The following is a 15,700-nucleotide window of genomic DNA, read 5'->3' as shown; positions in this document are numbered from 1 at the left end:
AAATGGAACACAAGCACATATTCACAGCAGCTTTAATGACACTAATACAGACACATACTCACAGCAGCACATTTACCTGGACTCATGTCTCAGGGATTAAAGGGTTAAGTCTAAAAATTCATTGGAAGAAATGCTTCTCGGACCAAAAAAGAGTTTGTTCGAGGTGCTCTTTGGAAAAAGGGATTCATAAAGTAGATATCAAACTGGAAGAAAAATCCCAGGCACTCTCTTTAAACATTAAAATGCCTTTATTAACATGGCACAGTCATATGTAGACCTAAAAAACACTTCTACGTGTTTCGGCTTCAAGTCTTCATCAGGAAGTCAAACAGGAGCCTGGAAAGCTGTAGGTTCCTATATAGTAGGATCTGACCAATAGGAACTTGCCAGCTGGACATGAAGATAATGGTCTGCAGAGGGTTAGAGCCACGTTTAAACTAACGTAGTTCAGACTGTGTTTCAGCCGTGTGTTAACCCTTTGCAGACAACTCTTGCGAATTTGCCTCAGTATTCCACTTTTTTTAATGAGGTGCTGTTCAAACCTGTTTCTGAATATACATAAGTTTCCTTTTTATCTAAGATCACTGACATTCATGGATCTATTTCAACACCCTGTTTCTACAACAGTGTCATTAATTTCACGACATTCTGCTGATTTTGTGTGGATTGTTGACTGGAATAAATGGTCAATAGTAGCATCAATAAAAAAAATCTGCATACCTGAGAGTTTCAGTTTAACTACTATAATGACAGTTATACCAATCATTCCTAATGTCACTAATTTGCATCATAGTTATTGTAGATGCTATATTCAAATTAACATCTCCACGTAATTTAGAATCTGTGTCACAGCAACAACACAAATACTTTCTTCTAAATAAATTTAGGCAGTAAGAGGTTACACAGTGAAACTAGAAGATGTTCCCTGTTGAATGAAGTCTAAAACATGCCTCTTGGCCTTACAACCTCACCTGAGCTCAGCTTTAAGAGTGAAAAAAGTAAATGTAAACAGGTTAATATAGGGCTGAGCAATGTTGTCCAAAATTTGCTAACTGGGCATGAAGATCCTGGCCTGCAGAGTGCCTTGGATTTTTCTTCCAGTTTGATATCTAAAGGCTTAAGTCTGTCAGGGTCTTAAATTCTGCCAGCACAAAATTATTCCATTCAGCACCAAAAAATCCTTCTTACAAACAGGAACCAAGGTGGTGACTTTGGTGAGGTACGGTTCAATAAACCAGCAGTCACACTCAAGGTTATTATCGTTAACGAAAACTAACAAAATGACAAAAACTAGAATTGAAAAAATATTTTTGTTAACTGAAATAAATAAAAACTATAATTCAAAGAAAAAAACGATAACTTACGGAAACTGTATTGTGTGTTTACAAAACTAACTAAAACGTATAAAAGTTATGGATATAATTCCCTTTGTTTTCGTCTTCGTCATCGTCAGTGTCGGATTGATACGAAATCAATTTATTTCACTCTGGCAATTTTAGCTGGTGTCACCATAGGACACTTCACGGTCCGTCACTTCTCGTCACTTGTGGTTTCCAGTTGTCTTCTGGTCCCCACTCTACCTGGAAACATGGAGACTAAAGTTGAGAGAAAGCAGCAGAGTCCTGTCTGGGATTTATTTGAATATGACGGCAAAGAAGATAAAAGATACGACAAAACTAAAACTAATATTAAAACTAAGCATTTAGAAAAAAATTAAAACTAATAAAAACTAGCAAACCTGCTCTAAAAACAAATTAAAACGAACTGAATTAGAGAAAAAAAAAAGTCAAAACTAAATAAAAATAAACTATTATGAACTAGAAGCACTCGGAGAGCGCAGACCTCCGCCAAGGCTGATCAGTGGCCCCCCCAGTGGGCCCCCCCACCTCCGATCACCACCAAAATTTAATCATTTCTTCCTTATCCCATTTCCAACAAACCCTGAAAATTTCATCCAAATCTGTCCATAACTTTTTGAGTTATGTTGCACACTAACGGACAGACAAACAAACAAACAAACAAACCCTGGCAAAAACATAACCTCCTTGGCGGAGGTAAAAATCCAAAACTATTAGAACCTTGGTCACACTGAGCCGCTCAGATGCCTGTTTGTGTGTTTGATTTCAGGCATGAATAACCGTGAGGTGCTGGAGCAGGTGGAGCGGGGCTACAGGATGCCGTGCCCTCAGGACTGCCCCATCTCGCTGCACGAGCTGATGCTGCAGTGCTGGAAGAAGGACGCCGAGGAGCGGCCCACCTTCGAGTACCTGCAGGCCTTCTTGGAGGACTACTTCACAGCCACCGAGCCTCAGTACCAGCCCGGGGACAACCTCTAAAAGATAAATACATGGGAAAAAAATAGCAGCACAGGCCCGTGTCCCCGGGTCTCTGTTGAGGGGGCAGGGACAGGAAGGACTGGGGACACAATACAAAAACAACAAACCAACAGACTGTAGAGCCTTCCCAGCCGGCCTTCATGTTAGAGACCTGTACAGCTTCCTGAGCTCATCCTGAGCATTTCGATTCCACCCTTAAACACAGCCCCCAGTCTCTGGCATGCCCCCCCACCCACCCACCCACTACTGTGTGAGCTGTGAAGGTGACAGTTAGCACTATACGAGGAGGTGAGGACGGGGAGGACGCACCCAGGCAGCTGGGGTTGTGCTAATGCAATGAAAAACCTGTATTCAGTGTAAATAAGAAAGGCTTGTTTTAGTTGATTTGTTTGCTTCTGTTCAAGAGTTTTGAGATTTATTTTCTCCTGCACAAAAATATTACTAATGATAAAAATGATGAAAGCAACGGAAGAGAACCATTGAGCCACAGTTAATCTGTATTAGGCCGTAGCTCCTGTATTCCTCTAGAGATTGAAATGGAAGCCTCCACGCATAGAATGTTCTTTCATCCCTCCGTCATCGTTGTTTTATCCTCAGATTGTTTTAATTATTTGCAAAGGCTTTTCTAGTCGAGCATGTCCTTTACCAGCTGTTTTTGTTTGTTTACAGTCTCTGATGAACCGAACCCACCAAGTTAATGCTATGTTCAGACCAAAACCACATTTAACACTGCACTTCCATGCAAGGTTACACGCAGTGCAAAAAAAAAAAAGAAGAAACAAAACAGGAATACACACAAATTCATACAGTGAAGTGAAAATGAACACACACACACACACGCACATCTGTGAGAGTTACAAATGTTTCAACGCTGTCATTAAACCACTGGTTCTCAGTCTCTTTCTGTCGTCCCCCGCTTTGGAGGACAAAAAATCTCTCATCCCCCCTCATCCCCAACAACATTATAACTGGTGCAATTATAACTTTTATTGAAAGAAACATCAATATCGTAACAATACTTTTTGCTTTTCCTTAAATAATTTGTTGTGCAAATTAAAAATAACTTTCCACTTGAGGTTCTTGAGGTTATCTTAAGTATTCAAAGTTGAATAAGGCCTGAATTATGTAAAAAATAAAATAAATAAATTAAGTGGGTTAACCTGTACTTTTGAACCTTAAGACCATCACACATTATGAAAGTGGTTCTTAATCATTTTCTGTCAGCCCCTCTTTGGAGGAGAAAAAGTCTCCAGCCCCCCCCTCAACCCCAACAACACTGCAACTGTGGTGCTTTTATTGAAAGAAACATCAATATCGTAACAATACTTTTTGCTTTTCCTTGAATAATTTGTTGTTGAAATTTAAAATAACTTAGATTTTTGCTTGAATAATACAAATAAACTCAACCAGACTGGTACCTGAGACAATATATTTCCAAATTTAAATAGGAAATGTGTAAATATGTCTCAACTACGACAATAAAGCTACTTTTTTTTAGAACAACAAACACATTTTTGTAACAAAGATGAACATTTGACCAATATCAGTGGATCATTGAGCCTGTTTTCATTTGTCCCCTAGGGTTTGACCACAGTTTGACCAACCCTGCATTAAACTAAGCCAGGACTGTTACTCCCTTTGTGTGTCATTATCAAAAGCTTTTGTTTTATTTTCAGTCTTAATTTGAAACTAAAGCTGTCAGGTAATGCTTTTACCTCTCTGTAGTTACTGTGACATTTTATCATACGTCTTAATCTGAATGTGTAGATAAACTCAGCCAGAGTCCAACAGAAGAACTCTGTCAACACAACCAACCCACTATGAGTAGTTACCTGTTAGCGTTAGCTGTTAGCGCTATCACTAATCCAGTCCAGCACCAACCACAGAGCCTGTACTCCCACAGCGCCCACCTGGGACTTCCATTTCTACAGCACCTGTCTACCTTGATGGTACTCAAAGACCTCGAAAGCGTTCACACCTTCAAACACTCTCACCGTCACACAGAAACACTGGAACAGTCACTGGGAGATGAGGGTTCAGGTTCACTGTAACCTGTGGACGGGGGCCAGTGATTGAACCGACAACCCTCTCTACCTCCTGAGCCACGGGCGTTCCCTGGAGCTCTATGACTCATCTGCTTTCATGTGCAGAAACAGAACAAAGCAGACTTGGACAAAACTGAGTGAAACCACAGGAATACACGCTAACTTCTGAAATAACTCTGTTACTTGTACTTTGCTATGAACCAATTTAACACCAGTGTTAGCTTATTTAGCATTGGCTTCCACCAGCTGTCAAATGTTGACTTTCACCCAAAAACCCTCCAGTGGTTGTATTCATGCTCATAACTGCTTTATCAAGTTGGAAGATGTCAAAGTTTAGCGCATTAACACGCTAACAGTACCACCGCGTATCTCAAAGTAGTAACAGATAATAAATTGTTCACCGCCAGATAGCAAAACAGCTAACCATGCACTGCAAAAATCCAAATCTTACCAAGTGTATTTTTCTCATTTCTCCTCCAAATATCTGATCACACTTAAAATAAGACAGAATCACCTAAAGAGTAACTTTTCAGTGAGACATAAGAACTTATTTTTAGACAATAGATCTGGAAAATTTGAAGATAATTTTCATTTGTTCCATTGGCAGATTTTTTTGCTTGAATTTAGCAAAAAAATTTGCCAATGGAACAAATGAAAAGTTTTCCAGATCTATTGTCTAAAAGTAAGTTCTTATGTCTCACTTTACTCTTTAGGTGATTGTCTTTTTGACTAGAAATGAGAAAAATACACTTGGTAAGATTTAGTTTTTTGCAGTGTATGGTTAGCTGTTTTGCTATCTGGTGGTGAACAGTTTATTAGCTGTTACTACTTTGAGATATGCGGTGGTACTGTTAGCGTGTTAATGCGCTAACTTCTGAAATAACTCTGTTAATTGTACTTTGCTATGAACCAATTTAACACCAGTGTTAGCTTATTTAGCATTGGCTTCCACCAGCTGTCAAATGTTGACTTTCACCCAAAAACCCTCCAGTGGTTGTATTCATGCTCATAACTGCTTTATCAAGTTGGAAGATGTCAAAGTTTAGCGCATTAACACGCTAACAGTACCACTGCGTATCTCAAAGTAATAACAGATAATAAATTGTTCACCACCAGATAGCGAAACAGCTAACCATACACTGCAGAAATCCAAATCTTATCAAGTGTATTTTTCTCGTTTCTAATCCAAATATCTGATCACACTTAAAATAAGACCTATTCGCCTAAAGCAGGGGTGTCAAACTCATTTTAGCTCAGGGGCCACGTTAAGCCCAAATTAATCTCCAATGGGCCGAACCAGTGACATAATAGCATAACCTGTAAATAATGACAACTCCAAATTCTTCTCTTTATTTCAGTGCAATCAAAATTAAATTGTGAAAATATGTACATGTACAAACTATCCAAACAAAAATGATGCAAATAACCTGAAAAAACTGAGATTTCTTGTGAAAAATAAGTGCAATTTTAACAATATTACACCTCAACTTACCATTTCTACATGCATATTATGGACTGGATCTACAAAGGCACCACATAGTTAAGAACAGGAAGAATAAGGTTAAAATTTGACTTAGAAAATTTCAGGTTTTTCATATTATATTGTTAAAGGATAGTATGTAAATTTTAATATTATCATAATTTAATGTAAGTTTTTATACTAAAACAAAGAGAAAAATATGGAGTTATCATTATTTATAGGTGTAATGTAATATTATGTTTTTCACATTAAACTAAGAAAATTTGGAGTCATTATTTACAGGATATTATTCTATTATTTTAGTTGAGATCACATTGTCCTGTATGTGGAACCTGAACTAAAATGAGTTCGACATCCTTGATAGTTAACACCTGAAGTATAATTTTTGCAAATTCATCCCATGGGCCGGACTGGACCCTTTGGTGGGCTGGATTAGGCCCCCGGGCCTTTTTTTTTTTTTTTTTTTTTTTTGCTCGAATTAAGCAAAAAAAATCTTGAATTAAGCAAAAAAAAAAACAATCTAAGTGGAAAATTATCTTGGTAAGATTTCTTGAAATGAGATTTTCCAGATCTATCGCCTAAAGATCTTCACTGAAAAGTTCCTCTTTAGGTGATTCTGTCTTATTTTAAGAAAAATACACCTGGTAAGATTCAGATTTTTGCAGCGTAGCGGACCCCACTGGTCGTTGGGAGGTATTTTATGTCGTGCAGAATATTCCGCAGACATATTCATGAGTAACATGAGGCAGAAGTTGGTTTTTCATTTGGTCTGAACACAGCAGAAGCCCAGCCTTCGTTCTGTTACAAACCACACGTCACATCTTGTCTATTAAAACCAAGCGCAGAAGGATTTTCAACATTATCCTTCCACGTTTATTAGAGAATCTGTGGGTGGAAGTATTTGTCTTTCTGCCGCAGGTGTCGCAGGAAGAACAGTCCTTTCAGGAGAACAGTGCTGGTGTTCTGACATGTCACCCTCAGACTTCTCGTCAGCTCTGTCGTTCTTTTCTTCCCTGCGTTCATTGGCAGGACGTCGGTGTGGACCTTCTCCCTCTTCTCCTGCACATCCTTCACCTGCAGCTAAACCTGGACCACCTCATTCTTTTCTTTTACTGACGCTCTTTTCTTCTATCAGTATTAGTCTTTGGTTTTAACAGAGGATGTATTTATTTAACCCCTTTAAGTGATAGATCCTTTAGGACTCAGTTATACTGTGTTTTTAAAAAAAAAAGCGTTTGGGCCAAATCTTGTGCAGTTCTCTGAATTCGGATCCAGATCGGTGTCCTGACTGAACCCGGGCTCTGTCGGTGTCATCTGGTCTTAATGCAGATGGTTTCATGGCTAATGGAATGATTTCAGTTGTACAGCTACATTTTTAAGTGTCGCTAACTTCCCTCCTTTATAGCCTTCATTTCCATTTTTTAACATGACTTGTTTTGTTATTCAGTGATTTGGCGTTTGAAATTCAGAAAAAGAACAATAAACATTTTACACTTGTGTGTGTATGTGTGTGTGTTTGCATGTGTACACGCTAAATCTGAAAGCTCTGCCATGACACAAATGAACCCTCAAAAACTGGCAACAAAACCATCGACTGGTCTAAAAGGTTTAGTAACTAATCCTATCAATATGTTGAAATAATTCTGATAAAATACAGTTTATTGTCTTTTCATGGTCATCTGATATGACCCATTTGGACGTTCAGAGCCTCTGTAGTTACCATGGAAACACCATCATTCATGGAGTTGGATCAATGACAGTGGATGGACACACTTGTTTTTATGTTATCGATATCTTTGCTGAAACAGTCACTTTGTCTTCATGTCTTTTAATTTAATAACCCTCAACTTTAATTTGAGCTTTAATGAACATCTACATGATCAGTGAATTAAACCTGTTTTTTTTTTCGATCTGTCAAACCCCACACTGTAAATAAAAAAAATAAAACGCAAAAAAGCTGTATTATTCCGGCAGCAGGGGTGCTGAAAAAATACTGTTAAATAACAGAAAATAACCATCTCATAAAAATATGGTAATTTTCCATAATTAAAATGCAGTTTTTTGCCCCAACTTTACATGAGATTTTGCTTTTTTTAACTTTTTAATGTTTAATAAGGAATATTTTATGTGTTAAAACAATCAAATTACCTCTAAATATATATATATAAATAATTTTCAGTGAGACTCAGTTGTCCAATCCACTGATAAAAACTGTATTTGGACAGTTTATCAGTGCTTATACATGTTATACATTCACAAAAATACATTTATTCAACATTTTTGTTGTGAAACCTCCTGTAATTACACAAGATATTTGTCAATTAACAAACAAGTCTGGTTCAACTGACAGAACTAATACTTCTTTTACGGTTAATTGTCAGTAATTTTATCTTGTTTTAATTTTTTTTTTTTTATAGTATTAAACTTTAACAGTGTGATCTCATAAATAGAAAAGAAGTATTTGTGAAATTATGATACATTTGCAAATGTTTTTAACTATTTTTCTGTGAAAAAAGAAAAAATTTCTTTTAAAAAATTAAATTTTTTTGGTTATTCACATTCACAGTTTTCGTGTTATTTTACACTTGACATGTAAAATCACAGTCTGTTTTTGTCATTTCATTGATATTTTCCTGTATCTTAAAAATACAGGAAAAATCTGTAAAATAAACCGTGACAATTCTGTTAAATTACAGGTTTTTTTACAGTGCAGTCATATTCTAATTCTCTCTAATCCATTCGTCTTTCTGTGCTTCGGCATCTGAATCACTTCCCTGACGGTGAACAGCTTCCAAGGTGACTCCATCATAAACACAGTCCGTTTGTTTACACAACAAACCCAAAAGTCACCCTGGCCCAAGTGCATTGTGGGAACGGGTATTCCACACGGCAGCAGTTTGTCTGTCTGTTAGTGAAGCTGAACCCAAATGTGTCCTTGACCTCCATCCACCGACTAGACCAGTGGTTCCAACCTTTTTTTACTCCTGACCCCATTTTAACCACAGGTTTCTGGCCACCCCAGACATTCAGAACAAAGACTTTTTTTTGGTAAAATTAATTTGTTTTTGATCATGTAAAAATTTGCTAGACTATGTTGCAGCTGAACATTAATTTTAGAGGACATTTAGTCTGTATACTGTATATTATTATGGACGGAGGCAGTAAATCCAGGTGTAGATTACTGCACAAAGGGAGAATGTGATTGGTCAGGATCTGTCCAGTCAGTCCAGCTGGGATTTACAAGGAGGACAATTAATACTGAACAAACAAGAACTGAAACTATGAATTATGAAAGAGCTGCAGCATCTGAAACTGACCACAGTGAACATTTGAAACATAAACAGAACCACATACTGTAAAAAAAAAAAAAAAAAAAAAAAAAAAATCTGTAATTTAACAGAATTTTCACTGTTTATTTTACAGATTTTTCCTGTATTTTTAAGATACAGGAAAATATCAATGAAATGACAAAAACAGACTGATTTTACATGTCAAATGGAAAATAACATAAAAAAAAAAAAACTGTAAATGTGAATAACCATAAAATTTAATTTTTTTAAAAGAAATTTTGTCTTTTTCACAGAAAAATACAGTTAAAATACATTTGTAAATGTATCATAATTTCACAAATATGTATTTTCTATTCATGAGATTAAACTGTTAATTTAAAGTTTAATACTGTAAAAAAAATAATAATAATAATAATGAAACAAGATAAAATTACTGACAGTTAACCATAAAAGAAGTATTTGTTCTGCAAGTTTAACATGACTTGTTTGTTAATTGACAAATATCTTGTGTAATTACAACAAAAATGTTGAATAAATGTATTTTTGTGAATGTATAACATGTATAAGCACTGATAAACTGTCCAAATACAGTTTTTATCAGTGGATTGGACAACTGAGTCTCACTGAAAAGTATATCTATCTATCTATCTATCTATCTATCTATCTATCTATCTATCTATCTATCTATCTATCTATCTATCTATCTATCTATCTATCTATCTATCTATCTATCTATCTATCTATCTATCTATCTATCTATCTATCTATCTATCTATCTATCTATCTATCTATAGGTAATTTGATTGTTTTAATACATGTAAATATTCTTTATTAAACATTAAAAAGAAAAAAAAGAAAAATCACATGTAAAGTTAAGGTAAAAAACTATTTTAATTATGGAAAATTACCATATTTTTATGAGATGGTTATTTTCCGTTATTTTACAGTATTTTATTCGGTACCCCTGCTGCCAGAATAATACTGTTTTTTTCCTTTTTTTTTTTTTCTTTTTTTTTTACAGTGCAGTGCTTCAGTTTCAGCTTCACACTTTGCCATGTCTTTTATGGATTGGGATTGTCTCTCTCAACTCACCATATATTTTTTATTAGTAAGCTTTTTTTTGTTTTTAATCAATTACTAGAAATTTCAGGCGACCCCATTTGAATTCCAGGAGACCCCATGTGGGGTCACGACCCCAGGGTTGAAAAACACTGGACTAGACTCATTCTGTAAAACAGCCCTGGACAAGTTGACGTTGTAGTGATCTGGTTGGTTTTCCAAATCTGTGACAAACCGCTCACACTTGGTCGCTGCTTAGAATTCCCATTCCCACAGACAGACAGACATTCCCACTTCACGACAAAACTTCCGAAACGCCCGAGTGACGTTTCAGTTTGTTCTGTAAACAAAGGGACTGTGTTTATGATGGAGTCATCTTCAAAGTTGTTCACCATCAGGGAAGTGATTCAGGTGTGTAAGCACAGACAGAGAGAATGAGGATAGGACTAGGTTTTACAAATCTGAAAATAAACTCAGTCATACGCTGCTTTAACCCTTTCATGCACAGCGGTCACTCCAGTGGACAGTTATTCTACAGCTGTTCACTTGTATATTCATGAGTTTTGTTGTTTTATTTGCATATCAGCCAACACAGTTGGACGCTTAAATGCACCATCTCATACCATGAGTGTAACTCTGCTGTTCTTCATAAACTTAATCTGCACTAACATGTTTGAGTGGAAATCATTTGCTAGTTGTTATTAGACTTTAATTCACAATTTTTTTAAACAAAACATTTTTGGGTTTTTTTGGCATATTATCTCCATGAAGCGAGTAATAACTGAGAAAACATCAGAGTAGCTGCATTAAAAAACATTTTATTTCGTAGTTTTCACACAGTATATCACTTTCTGTTATTACATTTTAAAGACGTGTTTCTTTGCTTCAAAAGTTAAACATTAAACACATGGTGTCCAGCTGAGTGGACATTTTTGCAACTCCATAAATATAGGTTCATTAAAAAAAATTCAATCACATTGTTTTTTTCATGTCTAAAGAGGAATAAAAACACTCTGGAAAAAAAAAATCTTGACTAAGGTTCTCATAATTCATGCATCAAAGGGTTAAATACAAGAAAATACAAAATAAAGAGGACAAAATTATAGTAAATGGTGATAAATCACTCAAAGGATAAATATAGGGAGAATGTTTTTAGGAAATGCCACAGAAGTCGAACTGGGCCTTTATGGGTTAAAGAAAACTAAAGACAACATCATTTCCATTCTCTGTGCAGCAGGAAATCCTCCTTTATTTTCCCCTGATCAGTCAATGTTTTACTGCAAAACTAGAATGAATCAAGAAAACGGAATCTCCCATCATGCCTTAGATCAGGGCTGTCAAACTCATTTTCATTTTCAGCCCAATTTAATCTGCAGTGGGCCGGACCAGTAAAATAAGGACACCATAGCCAATCAATAATGACAACTCCAAACTGTTTTAGTGTAAAAAATAACATTCAGTTATGCCAGTATTTACATTTACAAACTATCCAAACAAAAAGGACGTGAATAACCTGAAAAATGACATTTGTGAAGAAATGTAAGTACAATTTTATCAGTATTCTGCCTCGACTTATCATTTATTACATGTGTATTACAGATCAGAGCTACAACGGCACCAAACATTTAGTAACAGGCAAAATATTGTTAAAATTGCACTTAATTTTCTTTAGACATTTCAAGTTGTTCATATTTGTTCAGGTTATTCATTTTATTGATAGTTTAAGGATAGTTTCTTAATGTAAATATTTTCAAAATTGAATGTTTTTTCCACTAAATCAAAGAGAAATAAATTGGTGTTGTCATTATTTTACGGTGGCCCAGAGGTGCAACAGCCCCAAAAAGTATCCACTATAAGAAAAAAACAGAGAACAGCCCCAAAAAAGTATCCACTATAAGAAAAAAACAGAGAACAGCCCCAAAAAAGTATCCACTATAAGAAAAAAACAGAGAACAGCCCAAAAAAGTATCCACTATAAGAAAAAAAACAGAGAACAGCCCCAAAAAAGTATCCACTATAAGAAAAAAACAGAGAACAGCCCCAAAAAAGTATCCACTATAAGAAAAAAACAGAGAACAGCCCAAAAAAGTATCCACTATTAAAAAAAAAAACAGAGAACAGCCCCAAAAAGTATCCACTATAAGAAAAAAACAGAGAACAGCCCAAAAAAATATCCACTATAAGAAAAAAACAGAGAACAGCCCAAAAAAGTATCCACTATAAGAAAAAAAACAGAGAACAGCCCAAAAAAGTATCCACTATTAAAAAAAAAAAACAGAGAACAGCCCAAAAAAGTATCCACTATAAGAAAAAAAAAAACAGAGAACAGCCCAAAAAAGTATCCACTACAAAAAAAAACAGAGAACAGCCCCAAAAAAGTATCCACTATAAGAAAAAAACAGAGAACAGCCCAAAAAAGTATCCACTATTAAAAAAAAAAAACAGAGAACAGCCCCAAAAAGTATCCACTATAAGAAAAAAACAGAGAACAGCCCCAAAAAAGTATCCACTATAAGAAAAAAACAGAGAACAGCCCAAAAAAGTATCCACTATTAAAAAAAAAAAAACAGAGAACAGCCCAAAAAAGTATCCACTATAAGAAAAAAAAAAACAGAGAACAGCCCAAAAAAGTATCCACTACAAAAAAAACAGAACAGCCCCAAAAAGTATCCACTATAAGAAAAAAAACAGAGAACAGCCCAAAAAAGTATCCACTATAAGAAAAAAAACAGAGAACAGCCCAAAAAAGTATCCACTGCAAAAAAAAAAACAAAAAAACAGAGAACAGCCCCAAAAAGTATCCACTATAAAAACAAAACAAAACAGAGAACAGCCCAAAAAAGTATCCACTACAAAAAAAAAAAAAAAAAACAGAGAACAGCCCAAAAAAGTATCCACTATAAGAAAAAAACAGAGAACAGCCCCAAAAAGTATCCACTATAAGAAAAAAACAGAGAACAGCCCAAAAAAGTATCCACTATTAAAAAAAAAAAAAAACAGAGAACAGCCCAAAAAAGTATCCACTATAAGAAAAAAAAAACAAAAAACAGAGAACAGCCCAAAAAAGTATCCACTATAAAAAAAAATTAAAAAAAACAGAGAACAGCCCAAAAAAGTATCCACTATAAGAAAAAAAACAGAGAACAGCCAAAAAAAGTATCCACTATAAAAAAAAAAAAAAAAAAAAAAAAAAAAAAAACAGAGAACAGCCCAAAAAAAGTATCTACCATAAGAAAAAAAAGAGAACTTCTTTTTTAGTGGATAATTTTTTGGGCTGTTCTCTGTTTTTTCTTACAGTGGATAATTTTTGTGCAGTTCTCTTTTTTTTCTTATAGTGGATAATTTGTTGGGCTGTTCTCTGTTTTTTTTCTTATAGTGGATAATTTGTTGGGCTGTTCTCTGTTTTTTCTTATAGTGGATAATTTTTTGGGCTGTTGCACCTCTGAGCCACCGTATTATTTATAGGTTATTATGATATTATTTTTGAGTTTGACGCCCTAACTTGCACTTTGCAAATTCATCCCGCAGATCGGATCGGGAACTTTTGTAATTTAATTGATATTTTCCTGTATCTTGAAAATACAGGAAAAATCTATAAAATAAACAGTGAAAATTCTGTTAAATTACAGATTGTTTTTTTTTACAGTGTAGGAACCTTTGACAAGCACTGACCGTTATGCCTGTTGTCACACATTTGCACCATACCCAAACTTCCACCTATTTCATGTGCTGTAGTCAAATTACATTCCACTGTTTGAAAGCAAAAGCACAAATAATGTTTTTTTATATACCTGTAAACAAATTCAGGTGTTAAGGGGTTAAGACTTAGGACACTTGAGGGCAGGATGAAAAAAAGTCTTGAACGTACAGAACACCTGCATGTGAACATTTCCCATCAAAGCTGTTCATAACTGCCCCTGGTGTGCATTTGTGATGTTTAGACACCTGTTCAGTCAAAGATCTGAATATACAGACTGTTTTCCACTGAACAGAAGCAGTAATGCAGACCATACCACCTGGAGTCTGATCCAGCTCATGGTTCTGATCCAGTGTCTTCAGTAGTCCACGTTCAAACACACACGTCCTGTATTTGTGAAGCTAACCCTGAGCCCAGACCTCAGACATGTCAGTGTGTGCAGAGCTGAGCCTCATAGTGGGTCAGGTGGTCCAACCCCCTTTATAGGAGCACACGTCCGTCCTCAGATCACTGCTGGACTCATCCTGGAGGAGACAGCAGCTTCAGCCCATCTGGAGGTAGGTCTTTACATGTCCTTCATATTCACAACTGGAGTTTGAATTTAGCTGAGCAGCATTAGTACTGACACCTGTTTGTGTTGACTTTGTGAAACTGTGTGTGTCTGTACACACTGCTGTAACAGCAGCTTTCAGTTCCACACCCGTATGTGGTTTCTGTGTGCAGACAGAACATCAGTTCTACGTATTTGTAAAACAGGGTTAGTTTTAATGAGCAGTAGCTCCGTTTGTGTCACATGGATAAAATAAGACTCTGTCCTGATTAGTGTTTGATGAAACCGATGACTGGGACTGTTGCTTCAGTGTGTTGTGTTGTGTTGTGTTGTGTTGTGTTGTGTTGTGTTGTGTTGTGTTGTGTTGTGTTGTGACTGACTCATTCAGTTGTTTTCAGTTCACTTGCTGTAAACAGTTGTTCTGTGTGTTGTGTGTTGTGTGTAGGTAGTGGTTCAGTGTGTGTCCATCTGGGTCTAATTCCTTTGGTCACAGGTTTATGTTTCATTTGAAGCAGTGTCTTTGACCATGACAGTCTTTAAAACTGAATATCATCTTTGTTTTCCATATTCTCATATCTATCCAATCTTTATTTCTTATCTGTTCAACACAGCTTTCATCTGCTTCTGCTGTTTCTGTTTCTGCTGCAAGAAGCAAATCAATCTCACCAAGGTGTGGGTTTTGTGGACCATGACACTCCGAATAAATAATACATATACTGTGGTATCACTGCATGAATTTTTTACTGATTGATGAGTATTTACCATTATTAATAACAAATTTTATGTTATTTCATAACATAAATTAAGTATTTCTTTCTGCCACTTGAAAGACAGATTAAAAAATGTATTTATTTATTTATTTATTTATTTATTTATTTATTTATTTCTATATAATTATCTATTTTGAATTAATAGTGCCTAAAAACAGGCTCTACCACATGGTCGCATGAGCTTTGAGTGTTAATAAGTTAAACTCAGCCAATTAGTGATGAAGACTGAACTCTTGCACATACATTTAAAAAGTTCTCAGATTTAATGCCTCATTTGTTCAGAACAAACTATATTTTTTTATATATGGAAAAATTTTGTAAGTATTACTTTTTTCTGTCTAAAAACAAACTAAACTAAGTGAATGCAGTATTATCTTTGACATGAAATTAGCAGCAGCAGCAGAAGGAGTCTCCAGGTCCTTCTGGGTCGGTGTCAGGGTCAGTCTGGACTCGTCAGACCACATGAGTCTGGA

General features: G+C 35.6%; 1 protein-coding gene across 4 annotated transcripts in view; it reads left to right on the top strand.

Annotated features, from left to right (window-relative positions):
- The window catches only part of fynb (FYN proto-oncogene, Src family tyrosine kinase b), a 145,768-nt gene extending 142,536 nt beyond the window's left edge, over positions 1-3,232 (top strand). For all 4 annotated transcript variants that reach the window (XM_030127958.1, XM_030127955.1, XM_030127956.1 and 1 more), the window contains one exon: positions 2,128-3,232. In XM_030127958.1, coding sequence (XP_029983818.1) covers positions 2,128-2,336 — 209 coding nt within the window. In that variant the 3' untranslated portion in view covers positions 2,337-3,232. The remainder of the gene's footprint in view (positions 1-2,127) is intronic.
- The last annotated feature ends 12,468 nt before the right edge of the window (positions 3,233-15,700 follow it).

The sequence above is a fragment of the Sphaeramia orbicularis genome, chromosome 24 (assembly GCF_902148855.1).
Source record: "Sphaeramia orbicularis chromosome 24, fSphaOr1.1, whole genome shotgun sequence".
NCBI classification, from domain to species: domain Eukaryota; kingdom Metazoa; phylum Chordata; class Actinopteri; order Kurtiformes; family Apogonidae; genus Sphaeramia; species Sphaeramia orbicularis.
The sequence above is the reverse complement of the archived record's forward strand: the minus strand, read 5'-3'. Positions and strand labels throughout refer to the sequence as shown.